Source organism: Eptatretus burgeri, chromosome 4 (assembly GCF_056783735.1).
Source record: "Eptatretus burgeri isolate ZD-2024b chromosome 4, Ebu_testis_v1, whole genome shotgun sequence".
Taxonomy (NCBI): Eukaryota; Metazoa; Chordata; class Myxini; order Myxiniformes; family Myxinidae; genus Eptatretus; species Eptatretus burgeri.
The window spans coordinates 99,128,158-99,151,365 of NC_140964.1; the positions used below are offsets into that span (position 1 = coordinate 99,128,158).

At 42.4% G+C, this 23,208-nt stretch overlaps 1 protein-coding gene across 1 annotated transcript in view; it reads left to right on the top strand.

Moving 5' to 3' along the window:
• Nucleotides 1-23,208, top strand: part of PA2G4 (proliferation-associated 2G4) — a 108,664-nt gene that overhangs the window by 23,334 nt on the left and 62,122 nt on the right. The window contains exons 4-5 of the mRNA XM_085879410.1: nucleotides 1,469-1,538; nucleotides 17,716-17,808. Coding sequence (XP_085735536.1) covers nucleotides 1,469-1,538; nucleotides 17,716-17,808 — 163 coding nt within the window. The remainder of the gene's footprint in view (nucleotides 1-1,468; nucleotides 1,539-17,715; nucleotides 17,809-23,208) is intronic.

The following is a 23,208-nucleotide window of genomic DNA, read 5'->3' on the forward strand; positions in this document are numbered from 1 at the left end:
ATACATTTACAGAGAGAGGGGCGAGAGAGGGGGGAAGGGGGGTGAGAGAGATGGGGCATCACAATTCAAGAGAGGGGACAGAGGAGGGGGCGAGAGAGGGGTGGGGGTGAGAGAGGACGGGCGAGACTAGGGTGAGAGAGAGGGGGCGTCACAATTCTTCTTCGCTTGATATGATGTCACAATTGACGCTGGGGACCTGAGTCTCTTTCCTAAGTCATGGCCATTTATGATACGGTTGTTCCGATCTAATTGAAAAAAATGCCCCAATCCAGTCGTCGTTTACGCACCTACGGGCACGCACCGACGGACCCGCACTAGTTAATATAAAACAAAGGTTCATGGTGAATGAGGAGAAGGGAAAGGGAGCAGATGATCTTGTTCAATATGTAGAAAAGGAGTTTGAAGGAATTAAATTAAATGTAGGCTGTGTTATTAATGATGTCACCAAGATGTGTGGTGTTATCACAGTAAATATGGTTATAAAAGCTGTGAGGACCAATCGTTTCAAGGAAATGATGAAGAACAAAAATAAATGCTTCTGAGCTCAATTTAATTCAGAAAAGGTGAAAAGCTTTTATTTTGAAGACCTTATAGATTCATCACGGGGAGCAAAATTAGCCATTAGATCAATAATGAAGTCGACGTGCAATAAGTGGAGACAACTCGGTGGGGTCATGGAGTGCAGAAATGTATCGATAAACATTCGTTTAGAAAGTCTGTATCACACTGGTTGTGTTGTACGGAAGTGAAACGTGGGCAATGCAGACCGAAGATGTAAAAAGAATGGAAAGAACAGAGGTGATACAAGGGATGAATAGATAGTCTCTGAAGAAATAATTCTGAGCTCGGAAATCATGAAGAGATTAAAAAGCAATGCTTGGGAAGAGAAGACTTGATTGGTATTGCCACGTGCAATGGAGGTCAGAAAATTAAGCTGTAAATAAAGCAACAAAGCTCGTGGTGGAATAAAGAAAGGCAAAATTACGTCCTCAAAAGACTGATTGAAACTGTCAAAGATATGAAATGTTTGGGGTTTGCACAAAACTCGCACAATCGATTGATCCACATGGAGGAATGCCATCATTTGATCAACCCCCTGATAAAAAAAGGGGAAACGGTTTTTATAACGTTTTGTTGTTGTGCTCACTTTCTCCACTGTTCCCAACCCCATCGCTACATTGTATCTTTTATGTGTGAGCATGAATTTGCTACAGTTGATAATTATTTCTTTTTTTTTTTGTGGGTTTGTGTGAATTTTCAATTCATTATAAAGGTGTGCATTTTCACCTGGTAAACTATTTGTATATCAAGGCCCTGATCTCTGCTGCAATGTCAACCTTTGGGAAAACTAGATTGTATGAATGGCTAGGACAAGTTGTGCAAGTAACAGCATAGATTTCTAAATCTAAATAACCTCTGGAATGTTTGTGCCATTTTTCAAAACCTTCTTCCTCTCCCCTTTTTTTAGAGACTTGGGAGCTCATGTCGATGGGTTCATTGCCACTGTTGCCCACACACTTGTTGTTGGTGCTTCCAAGGTGGGCCATTATCGAGATACTGTTATAAATCTGCTCGTTATTGCAGCTTAAGCTGCTTTGAAAAATGTGTTTGCAATTTGGTTAATTTGCTTTGAGAATGTTCAGCCAAATCCATGTTCATTTTTTTTTATTATCAAATAAAACTTCGATATTAAACGTGTGTTTAATAAAAAAATATAATTTCTCAACCTTGTTCCATTTGCTCTCGGAACACCATCTTCAGGGCACGCAGGTGCTGTCCATTTTCACCACACACGATACAAAGCCAATTGCATTACATTTAGCTTCCTCCCAATTGCACCAACCATTTTCCAGCTCCCTGCTGACCCTCTCGTTATGTTTCTGTTCATGAGCTTTTTCAAAACTTTATCCTGTGTCGGTCATCTTTTGTGTGTGTGATTTTATTAGTGCCTCTTTATTAGTGAGATACAGACTAACGAACTTTGGACTAATTAGCACGACGTCGCGAATTCAAATGGCCATATCTCTAAAAGTATAACACCTAGAGAGCTGGTTTTGGTGTCATTTTAAAGGTATTTTCATGTCCTATGAATTTGTCTGGGCAACATTTTCCTACCTCCAACCACAAAAAAAGTTATCACAAAATATAAACTTCAATCGTGAATCCCCAAAAAATGTATCCTTCAAATTTCCTCAAATTCATCCCAGAGGTACCTTGTGATGTCAAGAAGCTTCCACATAAGTTTTGTGATGGGCACTCCAATAGTTTCTGAGATATGAGCAATAATGTACATGTACGTATGGCATATAGGTTCGAAAATCAGCATTTGTAATTTATTATACAATCATTCTAACCTAGCCATGACAGGGAACACAGGGAACGACCATCAATTGCTTTGAAGTATCATATACTTTCATTTTCAACTGGGCCTGAGGGGAAGAAACAAGTGCTGCTGTTGCTGCATTGAAGAGGAAATTGAAAGCCTAAGTCAGGTTAGTGAACACTGTGTACTTGAACTCACTTATTGATTGTATGATACATTACAAATGCTGATTTTCGAACCTATATGCCATACGTACATGTACATTATTGCTCATATCTCAGAAACTATTGGAGTGCCCATCACAAAATTTATGTGGAAGCTTCTTGACATCATAAGGTACCTCTGGGATGAATTTGAGGAAATTTGAAGGATACATTTTTTTGGGGATTCACAGTTGAAGTTTATATTTTGTGATAACTTTTTTGTGGTTGGAGGTAGGAAAATGTTGTCCAGACAAATTCATAGGGCATGAAAATACCTTTAAAATGACACCAAAACCAGCTCTCTAGGTGTTCTACTTTTAGAGATATGGCCATTTGAATTTGCGACGTCGTGCTAATTAGTCCAACGTTCGTTAGTCTGTATCTCACTAATTAAGAGGGTGTTCGCAAAAATATTTGAGTTCTTGCCGTTTTTCATGGGTCCCAATTGGTTCCCAAAGTTTTACAAAAATCTGAGAGATGACGGCAGATTCTTTGATGATTTGACATGGAATGACCCTTTTGGTGAATTTTGACCAAAAAATATTCACCAAATTTAACTTTCATTAATATTTGGCGAATGACAGTTTAAACCCTGAATATGATTGCACGTGCAATAGCAATGACTGCACATTTATATAACTGTAGCTTTCTATTGATTTCTTATGCTTTTCTTTTAACCACTACGGCCAACCGTGTGGTTCATTACTCGGTGAAAATGATAGCTATTAGAAGGATGTTGCCTTGAGCACATCATAATGTATTGTCTTAAGGACTGAAAGATGCTGCAACACAAGATAATTAGCTCCACCAGCAAAGGTGAATGAGGTTATGTTTTCACCCCTTTCTGTCTTTGTCTTTCTGTCTCTCTGTGTGTAGAATATCTCAAAACGTTGGACATACCTGGATGAAATTTTGTGGACAGGTTGGGTGTGGTAATGATGAATTGAGTAGATTTTGGTGAAGATCCAGATCAGGATCCGACTGCTTGAAATTTTAAAGTGATTCTTCACCATTGAGAGATCGGGCTTAACGAGTATGTAGCACGATATCTCCAAAAGTTGTGGATGGATTCGGACGAAACTTGGTGGACAGGTTGGGTGTGTTGCAAGGACGAATTGATTCGATTTTGGTGAAGATCCGAATCTGGATCTGGATACAAGAATTGTTTAATTTTAAAGTGATTCTTCACCATTGAGAGATGGGGCCAAAAACGATATGGTACTGTATAGCATGATATTTCAAAAATGTGTTGGGTCTGGTATGTTCTCGTGGATTAGGCATTACATGGCGGAGTTATGTGCTCTATCGAGTGCCCTTCTAGTTAGTAACAGCATTTATTGTCTTATGATTATGTATTCAAGAAGATGCGAACATGCTAAGTTACTGAAGTTTGATTACTGCTTCTCCTTATGTAAAATATATTGCAATAGTGATTGGTTTTGATTTTTGACAAGCGAAGGATTTCTCTAATCTGGGCCCAATCTCTATGGCTCTTGGGCACAATCCTGGACGGGTCGCCACTCCGACACAGTATACCAGCAAGCTGGCACTCATTTTGCCGACCTCGGAAGGATGACGGGCAGAGTCAACCCCACCTGGTGTTAATTCAACAGCCAAGTGGAATTTGAACTCAGGTTCCTTGGATCCCAAGCCCACCAACCGAACCATTAAGCCAACACCAGGTCGGTCATCCAACAAGTTGTCACTTGGCTCCGTCGGTATCAAGTCCCCCCCCCCCGCTCCCGCCCCTTATATATTGATATATACCGATGGGCTCATTCTGGTATATAGGTTAAAAAATGAATTTATAAAAAAAATTTTACGGAGTGGTCCATTGCATATTCATCTATGTCGTACACATCATTGACACATGGTAATTTTTCGAAGTATTCCCACACGGGGCTCCCCCCCCCCCTATGATGAGAATGGTTACTTTACTTCCAACTTCAACTTGTGTTGAAAATTATTATGTTTTCAAGTGAGATCAGTGTTGGTAATCAGCACAGACCAGTATCCATTGCTATATGGATCAGTGTGACTATACCGTTATCGCTTCATACTGGTATGACTAGTGTGGACCGCGATGTCGGTAATCGGCACAGGCTTTCTAAAGCACGCTGGATTCATATAAAATGATGAATTGGCAATTGCTTTAAAAACTGCCACGAGGGCAATGAAGGACGTGATTGCTTGTACGGAGCTTGTATGCTGAGGGTTAAAATTAAAAGTTAAAACCTACTGTACCTACTTCCTAGTGTGTCTTGATGTCATACATTTCACTGTGCCAGGTGTATCCGAGTGCATCAAAGCTTTTTAAATGGTGTAGTCAATGTACGGTATTAAAAGATTGTAAACGCCTTTCTTTGACTTACTCATTGTTGGTATCCCAGCTCGGTATATCTTCTGATGATACTTTTTCAAACCGATATATTTTTTTCCCTTCGGTAGTCCGGTTTAATGGGTGTACACTGTACAGTTAAGTGTTTAAAATTCTACCCTACGAGCAGGGAACATCTATGATTTATCTTTCACTAATCATGTTGGCAGTCATTGCACCAATGATCGGGTTGTATTGGGGAGTTTGGCAGGTAATAATTGAAGAAAAGAAAAATCTATTCAATTTTGGAATGATTTGCACATGCTGAGGGATCCTTTTGTATATTATAGCCGACAGGTCATGAGTTAATGGATTAATTTAGGTCATTGTACTGAGGAAACTGAGTTAATAATGTAATTAGTGACTGCTGTTGGTGGGGAATGTTTTTTTTTTGCATGTGGAATAGACTGGGGTGAGGTTAGAAGGGGGGTTGTGTGGAATGGGGGCTTTGAAGGCTAAAGTACGAGGAAAGGGGCTCGAGATAGAGGAATGAACGTGTGGATTCAGGTGAGGGAAGTTTTCCATGGGAATTATTTGAAAGGCAACAAGTGAAATCCTTCAATACAGTGCATGTGGTGAATCAAATGAGTACACAAATGTTAAAATATGAAATTTATGCTTTTTCAGTTGAAAAACAATTAAAAAGCGTACTTAATATTTGAAATGTAAAAATCTTGTTATTACGATAAGCACCTTTTATATATAACAGAAGGAATGAAATCGTTCGATACAGCGTGGCAGGAGGCCGCAAAAGAATGATTGTAAGTAAATTTCAACGACTAATGCATGACGAAACACTTGTTTATGGCTAATATTAAAGAGAATGATGGCATAAGAAGAACTTAGCTTTCAGTGTTCAGCATGAAATGCCATGGTGGACGGAAATGACGTCTTTCGTTCGTTCATACATGAGGGGAGTGTTTCTTCGCTTTTTCCGTCAAGCAATAAATTAAATGGTTTTCACATATATAACACATTAGTTTCACAAATTTCCATTGAAATACTCGGGTATTTCCATCAATTGTCGCCATTTCCGTCGAGGTTACGCACTGCATCTACCGGACGGCCGTCATTGGCTGTCTTGAGGCACGTGGGGGGGAACACCGGACCCACCGGACCCACCGGAGACGTGCTAGACGACGCCGGGGACATTTCAAACTCGGTGCAATTGTATACAGGGACTCAAGCCCAAGACCCTAAGGATACTAAGCCAGCCGCCATAACCGTGAAGACAACACTAGGTTCCAGAAATGAATGCTCAAGTGAAATAAATTTGGCCTTTGTACAACCAACACAAATGGCTACAATTAATGAATTAATTGGCCTCCACCTGTGTTAAATTGTAGTGATTCCGATTATTTCAGAATAAAATCAGCTGTTCTTGTACGTTTCCTCTGCTGGGAAGTGCATTTCGTAGCAAATGCTCACCCATGAGGACCAAGAGCTTTCAAAAGACCTCTGGGATACATTTGTGAAAAGGCACAAATCAGGAGATGGGTAAAAAATAAAAAAAATGTAAAAATTTCAAAGGACTTACCTATCCCTTGGAGAACAGTCAAGATGATCATTACGAAGTGGAAGGTGGGCGTATTGTACCGCCAAGAGTCAAAGACCCTGCCAAGATCTGCCGTCCATCCAAACTGGATGACCAAGCAAGGAGGAGACTGATCAGAGAGGCCACTGTAGATACAGATACACAATGTCAGTACAATTTTAAAACATTTATTGAACAAACAGATTATATATGCCAGCACAGGAGATCCTGGACTGACATTTACTCCAGATCTCTCAACATAACCGGAGAATCGTCGTCTTTATATAGTTTCCAATAGGACACAGTTTTTTAAAATAATTTTCTGACGCTGATGCTAGTTCGCCCGGTCTTGACAATTTCCAGGTGAACCTTATCTTCAGTCTTCTTTGACAGCTCTTTCTTAAATGGTTGGAAGACATATTCAAAGCCAGACATATTAATCACACAGAATACTAGAATGATGTCAAATGCCAATGCTAATGGCCATTAAAACAAGTTTCCATCTTATGTAGGTTAAAAGTCAGTCTGCTTCTCCCAAAACTGGGAAGATATATTATCTTGAAACGACCAGAGCTTCGTGAGTACATCTGGACACCTTCTCAAATCCACATTCCAACTTGTTTGTGTCTGTTTAAAAAATTCCTTTTGATAGCTTCACATGACAGGCAATTCTTCTTATATTCAACTTATTGGCAAAGTTCAACCTGTTTTACACATTTAATTTACAGGTGATCTTTCCCTACAGAGGAGAAATATAATGATGTTGATTCCAAATGGATACATACTTTAAAAGAATCATATATTTGAGTACATTTTACTTCAGCTTTAACTTTTTCATTTTAATACCAAGTTTTAATCATCATCAATTTATTTATTTTATCACCCCCAAACCCATCATGATAAAATGTTTCTCCACCACCAATAGGCCAATGACAACTTTGAAAGAGCTACATGCCTTTATGGCAAAGACTGGTCACTGTGTGCGTGTGACAACAATATCCCAAGCACGCCACAAGACTGGCCTGTACGGTAGGGTGGCAAGAAGGAAGCCATTACTCCAAAAAGCCCACCTCGTGTCCCATTTGAGGTTTGGAAAAAATCACTACAGAGATTCTGAAGCCATGTGGCAACAATATCCCAAGCACTCCACAAGTCTGGGCCTGTACGGTAGGGTGGCAAGAAGGAAGCCATTACTCCAAAAAGCCCACCTTGAGTCCCATTTGATGGATGCAAAAAAACACTCCAGAGATTCTGAAGCCATGTGGCAAAAGGTTTTGTGGTCTGACGAAACAAACATGGAACTTTTTGGCCTAAGTGCAAAACAATTACGTTTGGTGCAAACCCAACACAGCACATCACCCAAAGAACACCATCCCTACTGTGAAGCATGGTGGTGGCAGCATTATGTTATTGGGAATGTTTCTCATAATCAGGGACTGGGGCACTTGTCAGGATTGAAGGGAAAATGGATGGAGCAAAATACAGAAAAATCCGAGAGGAAAACCTGCTACCTTCTGCAAGAAAGCTGAAATTGGGACGGAAGTTCACATTTCAGCATGACAACAACCTGAAGCACACAGCCAAAGCTATATTGGAGTGCCTAAGGAACAAAAAGATAAATGTCCTTGATTGGCCCAGTCAGAGCCCTGACGTATTGAATCAAAAATCTGTGGCATGACTTAAACGATGCTGTCCATCCACGCTCCCCATGCAACTTGACCGAGCTTGAACAGTTTTATGCAGAAGAATGGGCAAATATTGTCCATTCAAGGTGTACAAAGTTGGTGGAGACCAATCCCAAGACTCACAGCTGTAATTGCTGTCAAAGTTGCTTCCACCAGGTATTAATTCAGGGGGTGGACACTTATCCAACCAAAATATTCTAATTTTGTATTTTTAATTGATTTTCTGAAATTTGTGGAATTTGTTTTTCATTTGGAAGTTGTGGGTTATGATGTGGAAAAAAAAATGATTTCATGCAATTTAATACCAGGCGAAAAGGCAAGAAAACATAAAAATTTTGAAAGGGGGTGTAGACTTACTATGTAGTAAAATATGTGCAGTCAATTTAAATAAATTTTAAAAAAAATTAATGAAAATAAATAAATGAAAAATTATATGCAGGTGAGTGACCTGAGACAATGGGGAAGCACAGTTTGAATGCTAACGTGTGTGTGTGTGTGTGTGTGTGTGTGTGTGTGTGTGTGTGTGTATGTATGTGTATATATATATATATATATATATATATATATATATATATATATATATATACACACACACACACACACACACACACACACACACACACACACACACACACACACACACACAGTGGAGAGAACAAGTATTTGATACACTGCCGATTTTGCAGGTTTTCCCACTTACAAAGCACGTAGAGGTCTGTAATTTTTTACAGCGCGTGCGCTGTATACAATTGCACCGAGTTTGAAATATCCCCGGTGAATACCACATCTACCACGTCTCCGGTCCCTCCCCCCCCCCCCCACATGCCTCAAGACGTAAATGCAGTGCGTAACCTTGACGGAAATACCTGAGTATTTCAATGGAAATTTGTGAAACTAATGTGTTGTATATGTGAAAAACATTTAATTTATTGCCTGACAGGGAAAAAAAACGAAGAAACGCGCCCCTCTCATGTACGAACGAATGAAAGACGTCATTTCCGCCCAACATCGCATTTTGCGCCGATCGCCGAATGCTGAAAGCTCAGTTCTTCTTATGCTATCATTCTTTTGCGGCCTCCTGCCACGCTGAATCGAACGATTTCATTCCTTCTGTTATATACATGTGTGTATATATATATATATATATATATATATATATATATATATATATATATATATATATATATATATATATATATATATATATATATATATATACTTATCACAATAATAACAACATTTTTACATTTCAAACACTAAGTATGCTTTTTCATTGTTTTTCAACTGAAAAAGCCTAAATTGCATATGTTAACATTCGTGCACTCATTTGCTTCCCCACACGCGCTGTATTGAAGGATTTCACTTGTTATCATAGGTACACTTCAACTGTGAAAGACAGAATCTAAAACAAAAATCCTGAAAATCACATTGTATCATTTTAAAATAATTAATTTGCATTTTATTGCATGAAATAAGTATTTGATACATCAGAAAAACAGAACTTAATATTTGGTACAGAAACCTTTGTTTGCAATTAGAGATCAGACGTTTCCTGTAGTTCTTAACCAGGTTTGCACAGACTGCAGCAGGGATTTTGGCCCACTCTTCCATACAGATCTTCTCAAGATCCTTCAGGTTTTGGGGCTGTCGCTGGGCAACACAGACTTTCAGCTCCCTCCAAAGATTTTCTATTGGGTTCAGGTCTGGTGACTGGCTAGGCCACTCCAGGACCTTGAGATGCTTCTTATGGAGCCACTCCTAAGTTGCCCTGGCTGTGTGTTTCGGGTCGTTGTCATGCTGTAAGACCCAGCCACGCCCCATCTTCAATGCTCTTGTTGAGGGAAGGAGGTTGTTGGCCAAGATCTCGCGATACATGGCCCCATCCATTCTCCTCTCAATACGGTGCAGTCGTCCTGTCCCCTTTGCAGAAAAGCATCCCCAAAGAATGATGTTTCCACCTCCATGCTTCACGGCTGGGATGGTGTTCTTGGGGTTGTACTCTTCCTTCTTCTTCCTCCAAACATGGCGAGTGGAGTTTAAACCAAAAAGCTCTATTTTGGTCTCATCAGACCACATGACCTTCTCCCATTCCTCCTCTGGATCATCCAGATGGTCATTGGCAAACTTCAGACGGGCCTGCACATGCGCTGGCTTGAGCAGAAGGATCTTGCGTGCACTGCAGGATTTTAATCCATGACGGCGTAGTGTGTTACTGATGATTTTTCTTTGATACTGTGGTCCCAGCTCTCTGCAGGTCATTGACCAGGTCCTGCCATGTAGTTCTGGGCTGATCCCTCACCTTTCTCATGATCATTGAGGCTCCACGAGGTGAGATCTTGCATGGAGCCCCAGACCAAGGGAGATTGACTTCTTCCATTTTCTAATAATTGCGACAACAGTTGCTGCCTTCTGACCAAGCTGCTTGCCTGTTGTCCTGTAGCCCATCCCAGCCTTGTGCAAGTCTACAATTTTGTCCCTGATGTCCTGAGACAACTCTCTGGTCTTGCCCATTGTGGAGAGGTTGGAGTCTGATTGAGTGTGGACAGCTGTCTTTTATGCGGATAACGAGTTCAAACAGGTGCAGTTAATACAGGTAATGAGTGGAGAATGGGAGGGCTTCTTAAAGACAAAACTAACAGGTCTGTGAGAGCCGGAATTCTAATTATTCTTATTTCATGCAATAAAATGCAAATTAATTATTTAAAAATCATACAATGTGATTTTCAGGATTTTTGTTTTAGATTCCATCTTTCACAGTTGAAGTGTACCTATGATAAAAATTGCAGACGTGCTTTGTAAGTGGGAAAACCTGCAAAATCGGCAGTGTATCAAATACTTGTTCTCGCTTATATATGTATGTATGTATATGTATATGTATATGTATATATATATATATATATATATATATATATATATATATATATATATATATATATATATATATATATATATATATATATATATATATATATATATATATTTTACGGTTGTGGAAATTCGCATTACACCATAAAGGGTCCTCAGGTGAGATATATCGGTAAGTTCATGTGTAGTTCGCCCAAACCCGTTGTATAGAGGGATTATATGTGTGATTCATCTGGGCTGCGACGCTTTGAGTTAGCCATTTTTCTTTCTCTATTGTTATTTTGGACCATCAAGCCACCAACAACTCAAACACCACCACCTTTGCCTCTTTACCTCCACAACTCCATCCCGCAAACATCGCTTCACCGCCATTCCCAAACGACGCCCGCCAACCACCAAGCCACCACAGCAAACCCCCCACCACCTTCGCCTATCTCCTTCTACAACCATCGACCACACCACCAGTCAATACCAAACGTCGTGCTGTCCAGGGCCCGTTCGGAAATTGATGCCGAACGCGTCGAGCCGCGGATACGAATGCGTTCCTCTCAGGGAGAAATTCGGATCAGGAAGGCTTCACGCCCCCTTTTTCTCTGTCCAATGGGCGAGCGTCGGGCGGTATAGCCCCGCCTCCAAGCACGATGGATGTGAATTCCTCTCAGGAAGGAATTCGGATCAAAAGAGGCTCACGCCCCTTTTTGCCATGCCAATGGCTGAACAAAGGGTGGCATGGCCCCGCCTCCAATCGTGTTTTGATCCTGAAATCTGCATACAGGACCATGCTACGGAGGTCGTCATCGAGGTTGTCGTGTGGGGGGTCGCTCGTCTCGTCGTTGGTGCCATCTCGTCGCGGGATTCAAGCCAGCCAGCCATTCCCCTCGCTCGACCCTGAGCATCAACAATTCTCTCCCCCATCCGCGCTGAGATAGTGCCGGTGGCCCCGTTCCTTCCCCACCCTAACCGTGGTGCCGACAAAACCGTGCTTGCGCGGAGCACGCCGGAGAGGGCTCACCGACCACGCCAGGGGCACGGAGTTGGGGCGCAGCTACGCGGACATTGCGGCTTGCCCGCCATCGCGTCACGAGGACGCGGTTAAGACCTCGGTCTCGTGGACCTGGCCGTTCCTCCAGGGTCCACGGACCTGTCTGCCTCCTTGCCTGTGAGGGTGGCTTTCGTTTCCTTTGCTTGTTGAATCAATGCTGTGGCGCCGTCCGACAAGTATTATAATTGTTTAAGTGTTGTCAATTATTATATTCGGTAGTCGTGCTTTTGCTTTCGTTGCATTTTGTCTTGACTGTTATATGTGCATTACTGTATGACTGTGAATACGTGCTTGTCTGTGTGTGTGTAATAAAGTGCTTGCTTGTTGAACTGTTTCCCGTTCCGTTGCGTCTTTTTCCCTTATTTGAAAGCTCTATCTTGCATCACGTAAGGGATTGATAGTGGGTTGAAACACCCGATAAATAATCTGAACCGTCGAGGTCGACGATAGCTCTGCTCGGTTATCCCTGCAGTATGGAACGAGCTGCTTAAGCGGTCCATGTCCGGAGTCAACCTGCGGCGTGGTACAACTCCTCGGTACGCTACCCGCGCGGGTACTTAAGTAAATCGACCATTCGGCGATCAGACCCTATTTCGCGCGGGTAAAATGCGGACTGAGTTGTGGTGAGGTTAAACCCCCACCCGTGACTAGCTCCCGGCGTTGTTCCGAGAGGGTCACGACTGAATTGTCCGTTCCGGTGGGCGAGGCGGCTGCTATTAGAGTTACGAAGTCGCTCGCACGCCGGACGGGCCAGAAATTCGTAACAATGTATGTATATGTATATGTGTATGTATGTATATATATATATATATATATATATATATATATATATATATATATATATATATATATATATATATATATATATATGTGTATGTATGTATATATATATATATATATATATATATATATATATATATATATATATATATATATATATATATATATATATATATATATATATCTAAAATACCAAGCTTGCACACTAAAAACTCGGCTCGCCGTCACACGATCCCTATGAAATTGCTGTGGCACTTAGCGGACATGCCGACAATGTTCGGGAAGTCTTGGCATTCCATAGTACCACTTGCATTTTGCACAATGCGTATTTTTGTCATTCCCCGTGTACGGTCTGTCGTCTGCTTCCAGCTATGTTGTACTGCTATCCCTTGCATGTGCATGGGTATCGCTAGTGTGTGTGTATGTATGTATATATATGTATGTATATATATGTATATATATATATATATATATATATATATATATATATATATATATATATATATATATATATATATATATATATATATATATATATATATATATATATTGCGATTCTGGTAACCACATCCATCATACTGTGGTCCCCAGACAGTTATTTCATTAATATGCGTATAGCTCGACCCTTCCTTCTTGTCTCATGGGACAAACGAGACAAGTGCGTTGTGTGAATCTCATAGTTAGGTCTGATTATATCTCTGACTTCATTCCTACTCTTCTTTTTCTCTTATTCCTGAGATAAATTCAAGCAGGCACAACACTCGGACTGCCACCTGTAAAAACTGCGGCCATGCCTTTCAATGTAAGAATGGGTCCTCGTGAAGGCCAACTATGGAAAAACAACCAATCTCGCCAACGCCGTACAGTGCGCATGTGGTGCATTCCTTTTCAACCCAAATCTCCATCTAATTACACTGAACAACAAATTTCAAAAATTTTTTTTTACTGGAGATGTGTAAAGTGATTAAGACTAATTTGGGTACGCTGATTTCAAAAATCATAACCGTTTTGCTGTATCACGTCAGGATTTTCAGGAACAGAAATATTCCCATTGCCTAGAAGTCAGGATTTCAATGAAATTTACATACGTCTTTAACATGTCTATTTCGTACAATTGTTGTTAACTTGTGTTATATTTCTTTCTTTCAGATAAAGATGAGTAGGCGTTCCTGTACCAATCATCCTGACAACTTCTGTTATGTCTGTGGTCGGTATACCAAAAAAGATCAACAGCGAAGTATATCTACAGCAGTGAAAATGAAGGCCGCCTACTTTCACTACTTCGGGTGTAAGGTGTGGGACCAAGAACAGAGCTGGGCACCACACATCTGCTGCACAAGCTGTCACACAACCTTGACTCAGTGGTTGGTGGGCAAGCGCGCGAGCATGCCATTTGCGGTGCCCATGATATGGCGTGAGCCGCAGAATCATCATGATGATTGTTATTTCTGCTGCACAAGCATCGCCGGCTTCAACAAGAAGAATAAAGGTCACATCAAGTACGCTGACTGCGTCTCTGCTCGTAAACCTGTGCCTCATGATGACGAGAACCCCGTTCCAACACCTCCAGCTGATCAGAACATAGCTGAAAGCAGTGGTGAAGAGGATGGTGATGATGAACCTTTTGAACCCGACACTCAAGAATCACACCTTCTGAACCAGGGAGACTTAAATGATCTTGTAAGAGATCTCTCGCTGTCAAAGGCGAAGGCAGAGCTGCTTGGATCAAGGCTGCAGCAGTGGAATCTACTTGAACCTAACACCAAGATATCCTTGTTCAGAGCACGTCACAGAGACATGGCTGAGTTCTTTGAGATGGAAGACACGATTACATTCTGCAGTGACATCAACGGTCTGTTGAAAGAACTTGGGTGTGATCACGATCCTGCAGACTGGCGCCTCTTCATCGACTCGGGGAAGAACACCTTGAAGGCTGTTTTGCTCCACAATGGCAACGAGAAACCATCAGTCCGACTGGCTCACGCGTTCGGCATGACAGAGACTTATGAGACTATGCGGCAGCTGCTTGATTCCATCAAGTACAATGACTTCAACTGGCACATCTGCGGAGACTTGAAAGTGGTGGCGCTGTTGTTCGGGCTGCAGTCAGGCTACACGAAATACATGTGCTTCCTTTGTCTCTGGGATAGCAGAGACGACAAGAATCACTGGACGAAGAAAGATTGGGAATAGCGAAAAGAGCATGTACCTGGTCGAGACAACGTGAAGCATGTCGCCCTTGTCGACCCAGCCAAGGTTTTCCTTCCACCACTCCACATAAAGCTCGGCTTGATGAAAAGTTTTGTACGGGCAATGGATCTGAATGGGCGTAGGTTTTTATACCTCAAGGAAAAGTTTGGCAACACCTTGTCGGAGGCCAAGATCAAGGCTGGTGTCTTTGTTGGACCGCAAATCCGACAGATTATGAAGGACGAAACTTTTCCGACAACTCTAAACCCCAAAGAGCTGGCAGCGTGGAGGAGCTTCAAAGCTGTGACGGACAACTTCTTGGGGAACGAGCGCGCGGACAACTATGAAGAAATAGTGCAGCAGCTGCTGGAGTCCTTCAGGAAACTTGGCTCCAGGATGTCCCTGAAAATCCATTTCCTACACCAGCACCTGAACTTCTTCCCTGACAACTTGGGAGCAGTCTCGGACGAGCACGGCGAGCGATTCCACCAAGAGATTTCACTCATGGAGACGCGTTACCAAGGGCGGCACAACCCGAACATGATGGGCGATTTCTGCTGGTTACTGCATCGTGAAACTGACACAGAGCAGCACAAACGCAAAGCCAAATGCCTAAAGCATTTTTAATTACATTCAAGTGGAGTTTTTCTGTAATTTCTATAATTTTGAAGCATTCATGATGAAATGAATGAATTTTTGTAAATTTCATTGAAATCCTGACTTCTAGGCAATGGGAATATTTCTGTTACTGAAAATCCTGATGTGATACAGCAAAACGGTTATGATTTTTGAAATCAGCGTACCCAAATTAGTCTAAATCACTTTACATATCTCCAGTAAAAAATTTTTGTTGTTCAGTGTTATTATTATATCCAATGTTTTCCCTCAATTCCTGACACAGATCAGGGCTGGCACTGTGCACACCACCGCCTTTGATAAATAACCATACGCTCGATGGCGGCGGACCTACGCGCAGCCCCGGGGTAATTTATTATCGTACACAGAGCAGGGCATGAATTTCACACATCTTGTTCGGGTCTGCGCATGGGTTTTACCATGTCATCTTACTGTCAGCCTTCGCTGATCACCGTGGCCACTGGTGTCTCCCGCGGATGGTGGATGTGTTCTCGCCTCTCCACTCAGCGAGGCTACTGCTAGGCAGAGGCGTGCTGCTCGGCTCGGGCCGCATGGCGTACGGACAGGCAACACATTGACCGGTGCTGACCGCCGGTTCGGTGCAGGGCGATTCTGCAGCTTGGAATCATCTTTCCGGATGTAAAGTGGAGTCGCTTCCGGCCATCACGGCTGGGCCGTGTGCTGGCCGGGGCCCAATCAGAGTGCCCGATTCGGGTGACGACACATCGCTTCAGGTCGTCACCCCCCTCCGCACCACAGGGTCTATAAAAAGACGGGTCGCGGGGCCGTTAGTGCATTCCCCGTCTGCTGGTGGTTTTCCGTTCCTGCTCATCGTTCCTGCCTGCTCGCTCCTGCTGGTTCCTGCCATCCCGCCCATTCGCCTGCTGACTCCACATTTCTCCACCCACTGGCTTCTGACTCTGCCCAAAGTCCTTCCTTCACGCCTGACAGTCACGCCCCTTTCTCTGGATCGACACTTAGCTGCAGGAAGTGCCACGAAGCGGGAGACGACGCGCCAGCTGTCAGGGAGGTGTCGCCAAGCAGAGAATACCCCCACAACATGCTGGTGGCGTGGTCGGTCAATCGTTCTAGGTTATGAGAGACCGTTAGTCTTTGCTCCTTTTCTTTTTCTACTCATTCGCTCTTCTTCATCGGTGTGTGTGTGTGATGGTGCCTGTCCTCATTTAAGTTAAGAGTGTAGAAGAATTACAATGGGATAACTCTGCTCTGTGTCTGCTTTTGTAAGCTGCTTGTATTATTGTCGCACCACACTTTTCTTCCTGTCTCTGCTTACACACAACAATAAACTACGTTCACTGTGCCACATATCTTTCCTCGCCTGCCTATAATAAATCCTTTTGTAGAAATGTTTCCAGCTTGTTTTTGTCTTTTCTTTCATTGATCCAGCATGGTCCATATCCTAACCTATATCACCATTCCTTTCAGCTAGTACGTCCTTGGTAGCGTCGCTCGGCTGCATCTGATCCGGTAAAGTGATCCGGTTCAGACAAGGCGTACAGAAAGTGTGTCCCCCGGTAATTGGATCACGTGGTTATTTTGTAGGTAACCGGATAAACTTGATGAAGGATCCTAAGTCGCGTGGTTGAGTTATTGGCGTTCACAGTCTGTTCGCGACCCGCCGTGTCACGGAATTATCCGTGTGTGCCGGCCTGCAATTCCAGGGAGTCTGGTGGGAACCCGAGATAGCTTTCACCCCCTGGTGGTCTTCTCACACTACCCCCGGCCTGCAACAATATGTGTATGTATGTATATCTATAACAACATTTGAGCACTTTACGTTGCGTTGCGTTGCCCAACGAAACCGTTGCGGCCTTCTCCAAATCAAGGCATTGTTGAGCAGGCCAAAAATATGGCGAATGAAGAACCCAGTGAGGGAGAGCGCGGTGATCCAGGATAACACCCTGATAACTAAAAAAAGACCAATTACTGTCCCATAGTCCCAAGAAGGAAGCCAGACACAGTTTACATTTCCTCATGTTTAATTTTTTACCCTTTGATTTCCAACCTGGACTGGATTTTTTTTTATTATTATTATTGGTTGGTTGTTTTTTTTTCACAGGATGCACCTGTAACTGGTCGCAAAGCAGATGTAGTGACCGCAGCACACCTTTGCTCTGAGGCGGCCTTGCGGCTTGTCAAGCCAGGTTCTGAGGTAAGATGCAATTTGTTTCTTCTTTTGCTGCTACATCAATGTGTTTCACAGCTGGTTCGGTTCGTTTTGCCTTTCTTAAGGCATATGTACATCAGATCATGGAGTACGATACTTAACCCTGTACTCTGTGCATGTCTAATTCATGCATGTCTGATATCCTCCCTAACTAGTCTGTCATTTTCCTGTTAACATATCAGTACCTTCAGTGTTTCTATTCCATAGTATCACATACGATTTTATTTTTTATGTTCATATTTATATATATTTAATATTTAAATATTGTAATATAATAATATTTATGTATTTATACCGGCAGTGGTTCATTATATATGCCCGCGTGTGGTTAGCCAGGGGTGCAAATTAACATTTTTATCCACCAGCAAGGCCGGTGACTATAAAAAGTTACCAGCCCGATAAAATAAAGACAAAAGTAACAAATTTGATATCAAACACTTTACTATACTCACTTGTACTATTGCAGTACTGTAGGCGGCCTAATTAACTTTGACAGACTCACTGTCTTTATGAACTGGCAACAAACAAAAATCATTAATAATGGCAACAAATTCATCACTCAGTCACAACAATACAATCTGATTCAGAATGGGAGAGATTAACTGACTCAGAATCACTCTCAGAGTCACTATCTGACAAATTCTGAGTCAGACTGTCAGGTTGACTTTGGGTGCCACTACGTCGAGTGAAGTTGGGTACTACGTCGAGTACTACGCGCTTGTTACAGGTGGGGTTTTGGTGGTGTACATTTCGTGCCGATCAGCGAGGCTGGTTTCCAATAAGTAAAAAAAAATGAAGTTTTATTTTGGATGCAGAATATAATGAAATTCGAGCACAAGGACGATGATGCCAAGACGTTTGTTACAGGTGGGGTTACATGTTTGGGTGCTACAACGTCGAGTACTACGCGCCCATGCGTCAAATCTCGTGCAATCACGCGTGATTTGGAACGAGATGAAAACAGACAAAATGGTAGCCACAGAATTACCGGTGATTTCTACGGATGTCTGTGGACAAAAACTAGTTCTAGTAGAGAAGCTAGTACAAATTGTACAAAATAACAGGAATCACCGGTGATTCGCCAGCCGGGCAGGTAAGGCAGTATTGTGTTCCGGCCCAGCACAAAAGTTAGGCGCCATTGGCGACCAGGCGGCCGTTAATTTGCACCCGTGAGCTGTGCCTCTTGGTTTGAGAAGGCTTGTGGATCGCAAGCAAAACATTGCCTGAGGAGGACTCTTTTCTCTCTGTTTAAAAAATTGAGTAGCGTTTACTCGGACGTTGTTCGATCGATTGGTTGGCTGTGATCGATTACACTGGACAACAAATATTTTGCTACTGGGGTGGAAACATATGTGCTTGATTAAATGAAGTATGCTGATTCTAAATCTGAAGTCAGAATTTTCTTAGCATGTCAGGATTTTGAGTTAAACATATGGTCCAATTACAGTAGCTTGCCCTGGTGGGTGACACGATATATCAAAAAGTTGTGGATGAATCCAGATGAAATTTCTTGGCTGGGTTGGATGTGTGACAAGGATGAACTTGATTTGATTTTAGGGAAGATCCGGATCCAACAACTGGATTTTTTTTTTATGTGATTCTTCACCATTGAGAGATCGGGCCAAAAATGATATATAGCATGATATTTCAAAAAGTTGTGTACGGATTCAGACAAAATGTTGTGGACACGTTGGGTGTGCGACAACAACGAACTGATTCAATTTTGGTGAAGATCCGGACCTGGATACGAGAGTTATTCAATTCTCCAAATGATTCATCACCTTTGAGAGATAGGGCCAAAAACGATATATTGTTGTTGGGCCGGGTATCGGTGGTGAGCACGACCACAAGAGGGAGCAGTACAGTCTGCTCCACCGAACACACCGGAATTTAGGTCGTGACCCTCGGATAAGTCCGGAAGGCACGGGTCCCTTACAGGACCATGAATTGCCAATAATTTGACTGCATGGGGTAGGGCTAATTGCCAAACTTCAATATACCTAAGTACCCATGTGGCAAAGCTACCGAGGAAAGCTACCATTCGCGGGCGTGAAACCCGAGCGGATGGTTACCAAGGCCCACCGGTCCAAATGAACAATTTACTGCTTCGCTATTTCTCAACACGCACCGTGCTAAGCCAATGAAAGAAATAACAGGGAACGAGCTGGGACATTCAACAAGAGGGGAATTTATGTACAATAATCGGGAGATGAGGGGAGCACGTAAGGGCAGAGTTATCCGAATAAAGAAGGGAATCAAAGGTACAAGCAATTCCTTAAACAATACTACTTAGAGACAGGGCCCACGGACACACACACTCTCACACAAATGCCCCAGAAAGAGATGGACCTCAAGGTCTTTATTGCCCCTTCAGCCCGGGAGGGAAGATTAGCTGAGGTAAGAGAACGTGGCTGGCTACCTGGCCGCATTCGCGCGGCTGGACGACCGCACATTCCTGGAGCACCAGGCGCCAAAGAACGGACCAGAGCAGCTGAACCCAGAGGAGGCGAGACGAGGTGATCGCCCGTGATGAGATGGTCGACCGCTTGTAATGCGCCAGAGGAGACGCCTCAGATGTGCGGGATGCAGTCAGCCACAGACTCAGACAGAAGCACGCTCAGCCGAAGAGACGCAATCATCAATACTTTTTCTGTTGTTATTTGGGTGCGGTCCGCTCCCCTTCACCTGCTCCCATTGGGTGGACGGCGTGTCGTGGCTCCGCCTTCTTGAGAAGGACCTCCCTGGCTTTGGTCTGCACGTCGCCCACTGGGCGGAAAATGACGCATCCCTTTATTTGGCGCGAAGCCAGTACGAAGCGTTCCGTGCCCATATTTGCGGCCAAGCCAGAGCGAAATGCTTTGTGACAATATTTGGTGTGAAATCCACACCGCCTGGGGCATGGAATTCCGCCCACGCACACATGCCGGCGAGCCCGCGAAGAACGCTCACAATGCCGCGAGCAGAGTGTTGTTGTTCGGGTAAAAATCCTATCTATAAAATAACTTCGCAGTGCACGTACACTTAATTCCCATTAGACATAGGGGAAAGGGAGTTATCTATCCACATTTACTTAACGAAATAACTGAGCTACGGGGACCTGAATGTTGAGTGCTCATGGCTGCCAGATTCGTAACAATCTATATTAATATTTCGGCACGCCCCTTTTTTTGTTCCACCATCAGATTTTTGTTACTGCATGAAATGAAACAAGCTTTGACATATATAGTAATGATATTATTGTCTTCCTTAAGAGGCCCCTCAAAATTCGTTTTGATGATTATGGTAGTGAAACAGTTCATGTTCTCCATTTGCAAAATGGGAGGAATTATTGCACAAAAAAGAAATAAAATGTTTCCCATTTTTTAGAGGACCATTAAGATGAGTTCGTAAAACCTTTTGTAGAGTATGTTATTATTAATCACTATACGCCATAGTAAATTGCTCATGTTATTGAGCTGTCTATAAACTATCAATCATAGACATAATAAACTCACTTGAGTATTTATATCTCTATTTCAATGCGCAATATCAAGCGGTACCTTCATGATGACCTCATAAAACCGGTCTCGATGTCCGTCTGTCCGTCCGTATATCTGTTCACAATCAAACTGATCGTGATGCATTTTAAGGCTTTCTGAGAGCTTTGGAGAGATTACCTACACTCCTGCACGGTGCTGTTTATATTATTCCTACTGCACTTCATTAGAACACAGATCATGGATGGATGCGCAGATACCAGGAGAACAACTATTGCTGGACAGAACAATTCATATTATCGATGAATAAAAATGATATTTAATTGATATTATAATAAATTGTTTATTTAAAATATCTTCAAATTTTGTCAGTTTTTAGTTTGTTGTGAAATATTAGGCCCTCAGGTCTCCGCATAGTGGCGTACAGGCTTAAGTCATACTTCTGTTTACTACCGAAGAAAAATCACAGAACCATCCGATCGACATACTGTTAACAGTTTCAGAATCAGCTAAAATTTATAAGATATGAATATGTAGACGAAACTGATCCGGCCTTTTGGATCACTTTAAAGTAGGGTGCCCTGTAATTTTAATGCGCTCTATGGATCCTCCGGAACTCACAAATGGTACACGTTGTGTAGTCACTAAACTACATGGTAATGTCATTGAGCGACTGCGGTACAGTCAAAGGGGAAAACCTGAATGATAATCAATGGATAAAAATGATGTAATATATTGTTTAAAATACATTCGTGCTATGTCTTTTACCGTATGTTGCCAGTGACGCCCGTCCAAGACTGGCACCTTTACTTGTCAGCCATATCTCACAGCCATGCAGTAAAGTGCTGACGATTACTACATGGTCAGGAGAAGTTTGGAGGAAGTGATCAGTCCTCTTTCGTTAAAGATGGCCATAGATGACGGCTCTTAAGTGACAATAGACAACAAAATTGCACTTGTTACAAAATTGTACCTCCTCGTCCGTTATACCAGTTTTTCAGAGGTGAGTGCTAACCTCTGCAAAGTGCTCAGTGACTGATGAAAATAGATGGAGTTGGAAGAACACCTTTACTTATTAACATCCCAGTATTTTGAATTGTTGATCGACCATTGATTCCACATTGCACACAAACGGTATCGCACTTTTGCCCGTATCTGGCAGTAACATTTTCTTGTCGCAGGTGTGTGAGTTGTTTTTGCCATTTGATAAAAGCACCACACTTTTGCAATGCAAGCTGATTATCTTCAGTGTTTCGAAAAAACCTGGATTGAGAGCTTTGACGTAATCAACCTCTGGTCAATGCAGCAGTTATCTTCACTATGTCTGACTCCAGTGATTAGAACATCACAGCAATCTCTTATGTTATCTTGTTTTCTCATTGCATCAACTTGTGTCTGACTTCTGGTGACATTACTGATCAGATCTCTTCAAACATCCTTGTCCTGCACTGCTTCTGCAAGCTCTGGAAGAGACAGTTTGGTTGCAGCTTTTATCACATCCATTCAGAACATAAACAGTCTGCTTATTCCTCTTCTTCCCTCAACCATACCCATCATGGTTGACTTCTCCAGACTTTCGTTTTCTGCATGTATGATGTGTCCAAAGTATGACAGTTTCTGTTTTATCATCAGCGCAACTTGGTAGTCTAATTTCTTCAAGCATTTATGATTTGTTTGTTCTTCTGCCAGTCCATTGAATTTTTAGCATTTGTATCCAACTCCACCATTTCAAAACTGTCAATCTTTTCCCTTTGTTTCTCTTTTACTGTCAGGACTCACAACCATACATTGCAACTGGAAATACCAGAGCATGCCCCAGCTTCATCTTGGTTCATATTGTCACACCTTTGTCTTTCCAGATCTTTGTCAATCCTGACATTGCTATTCTCCCCAATTATAACAGTCTATT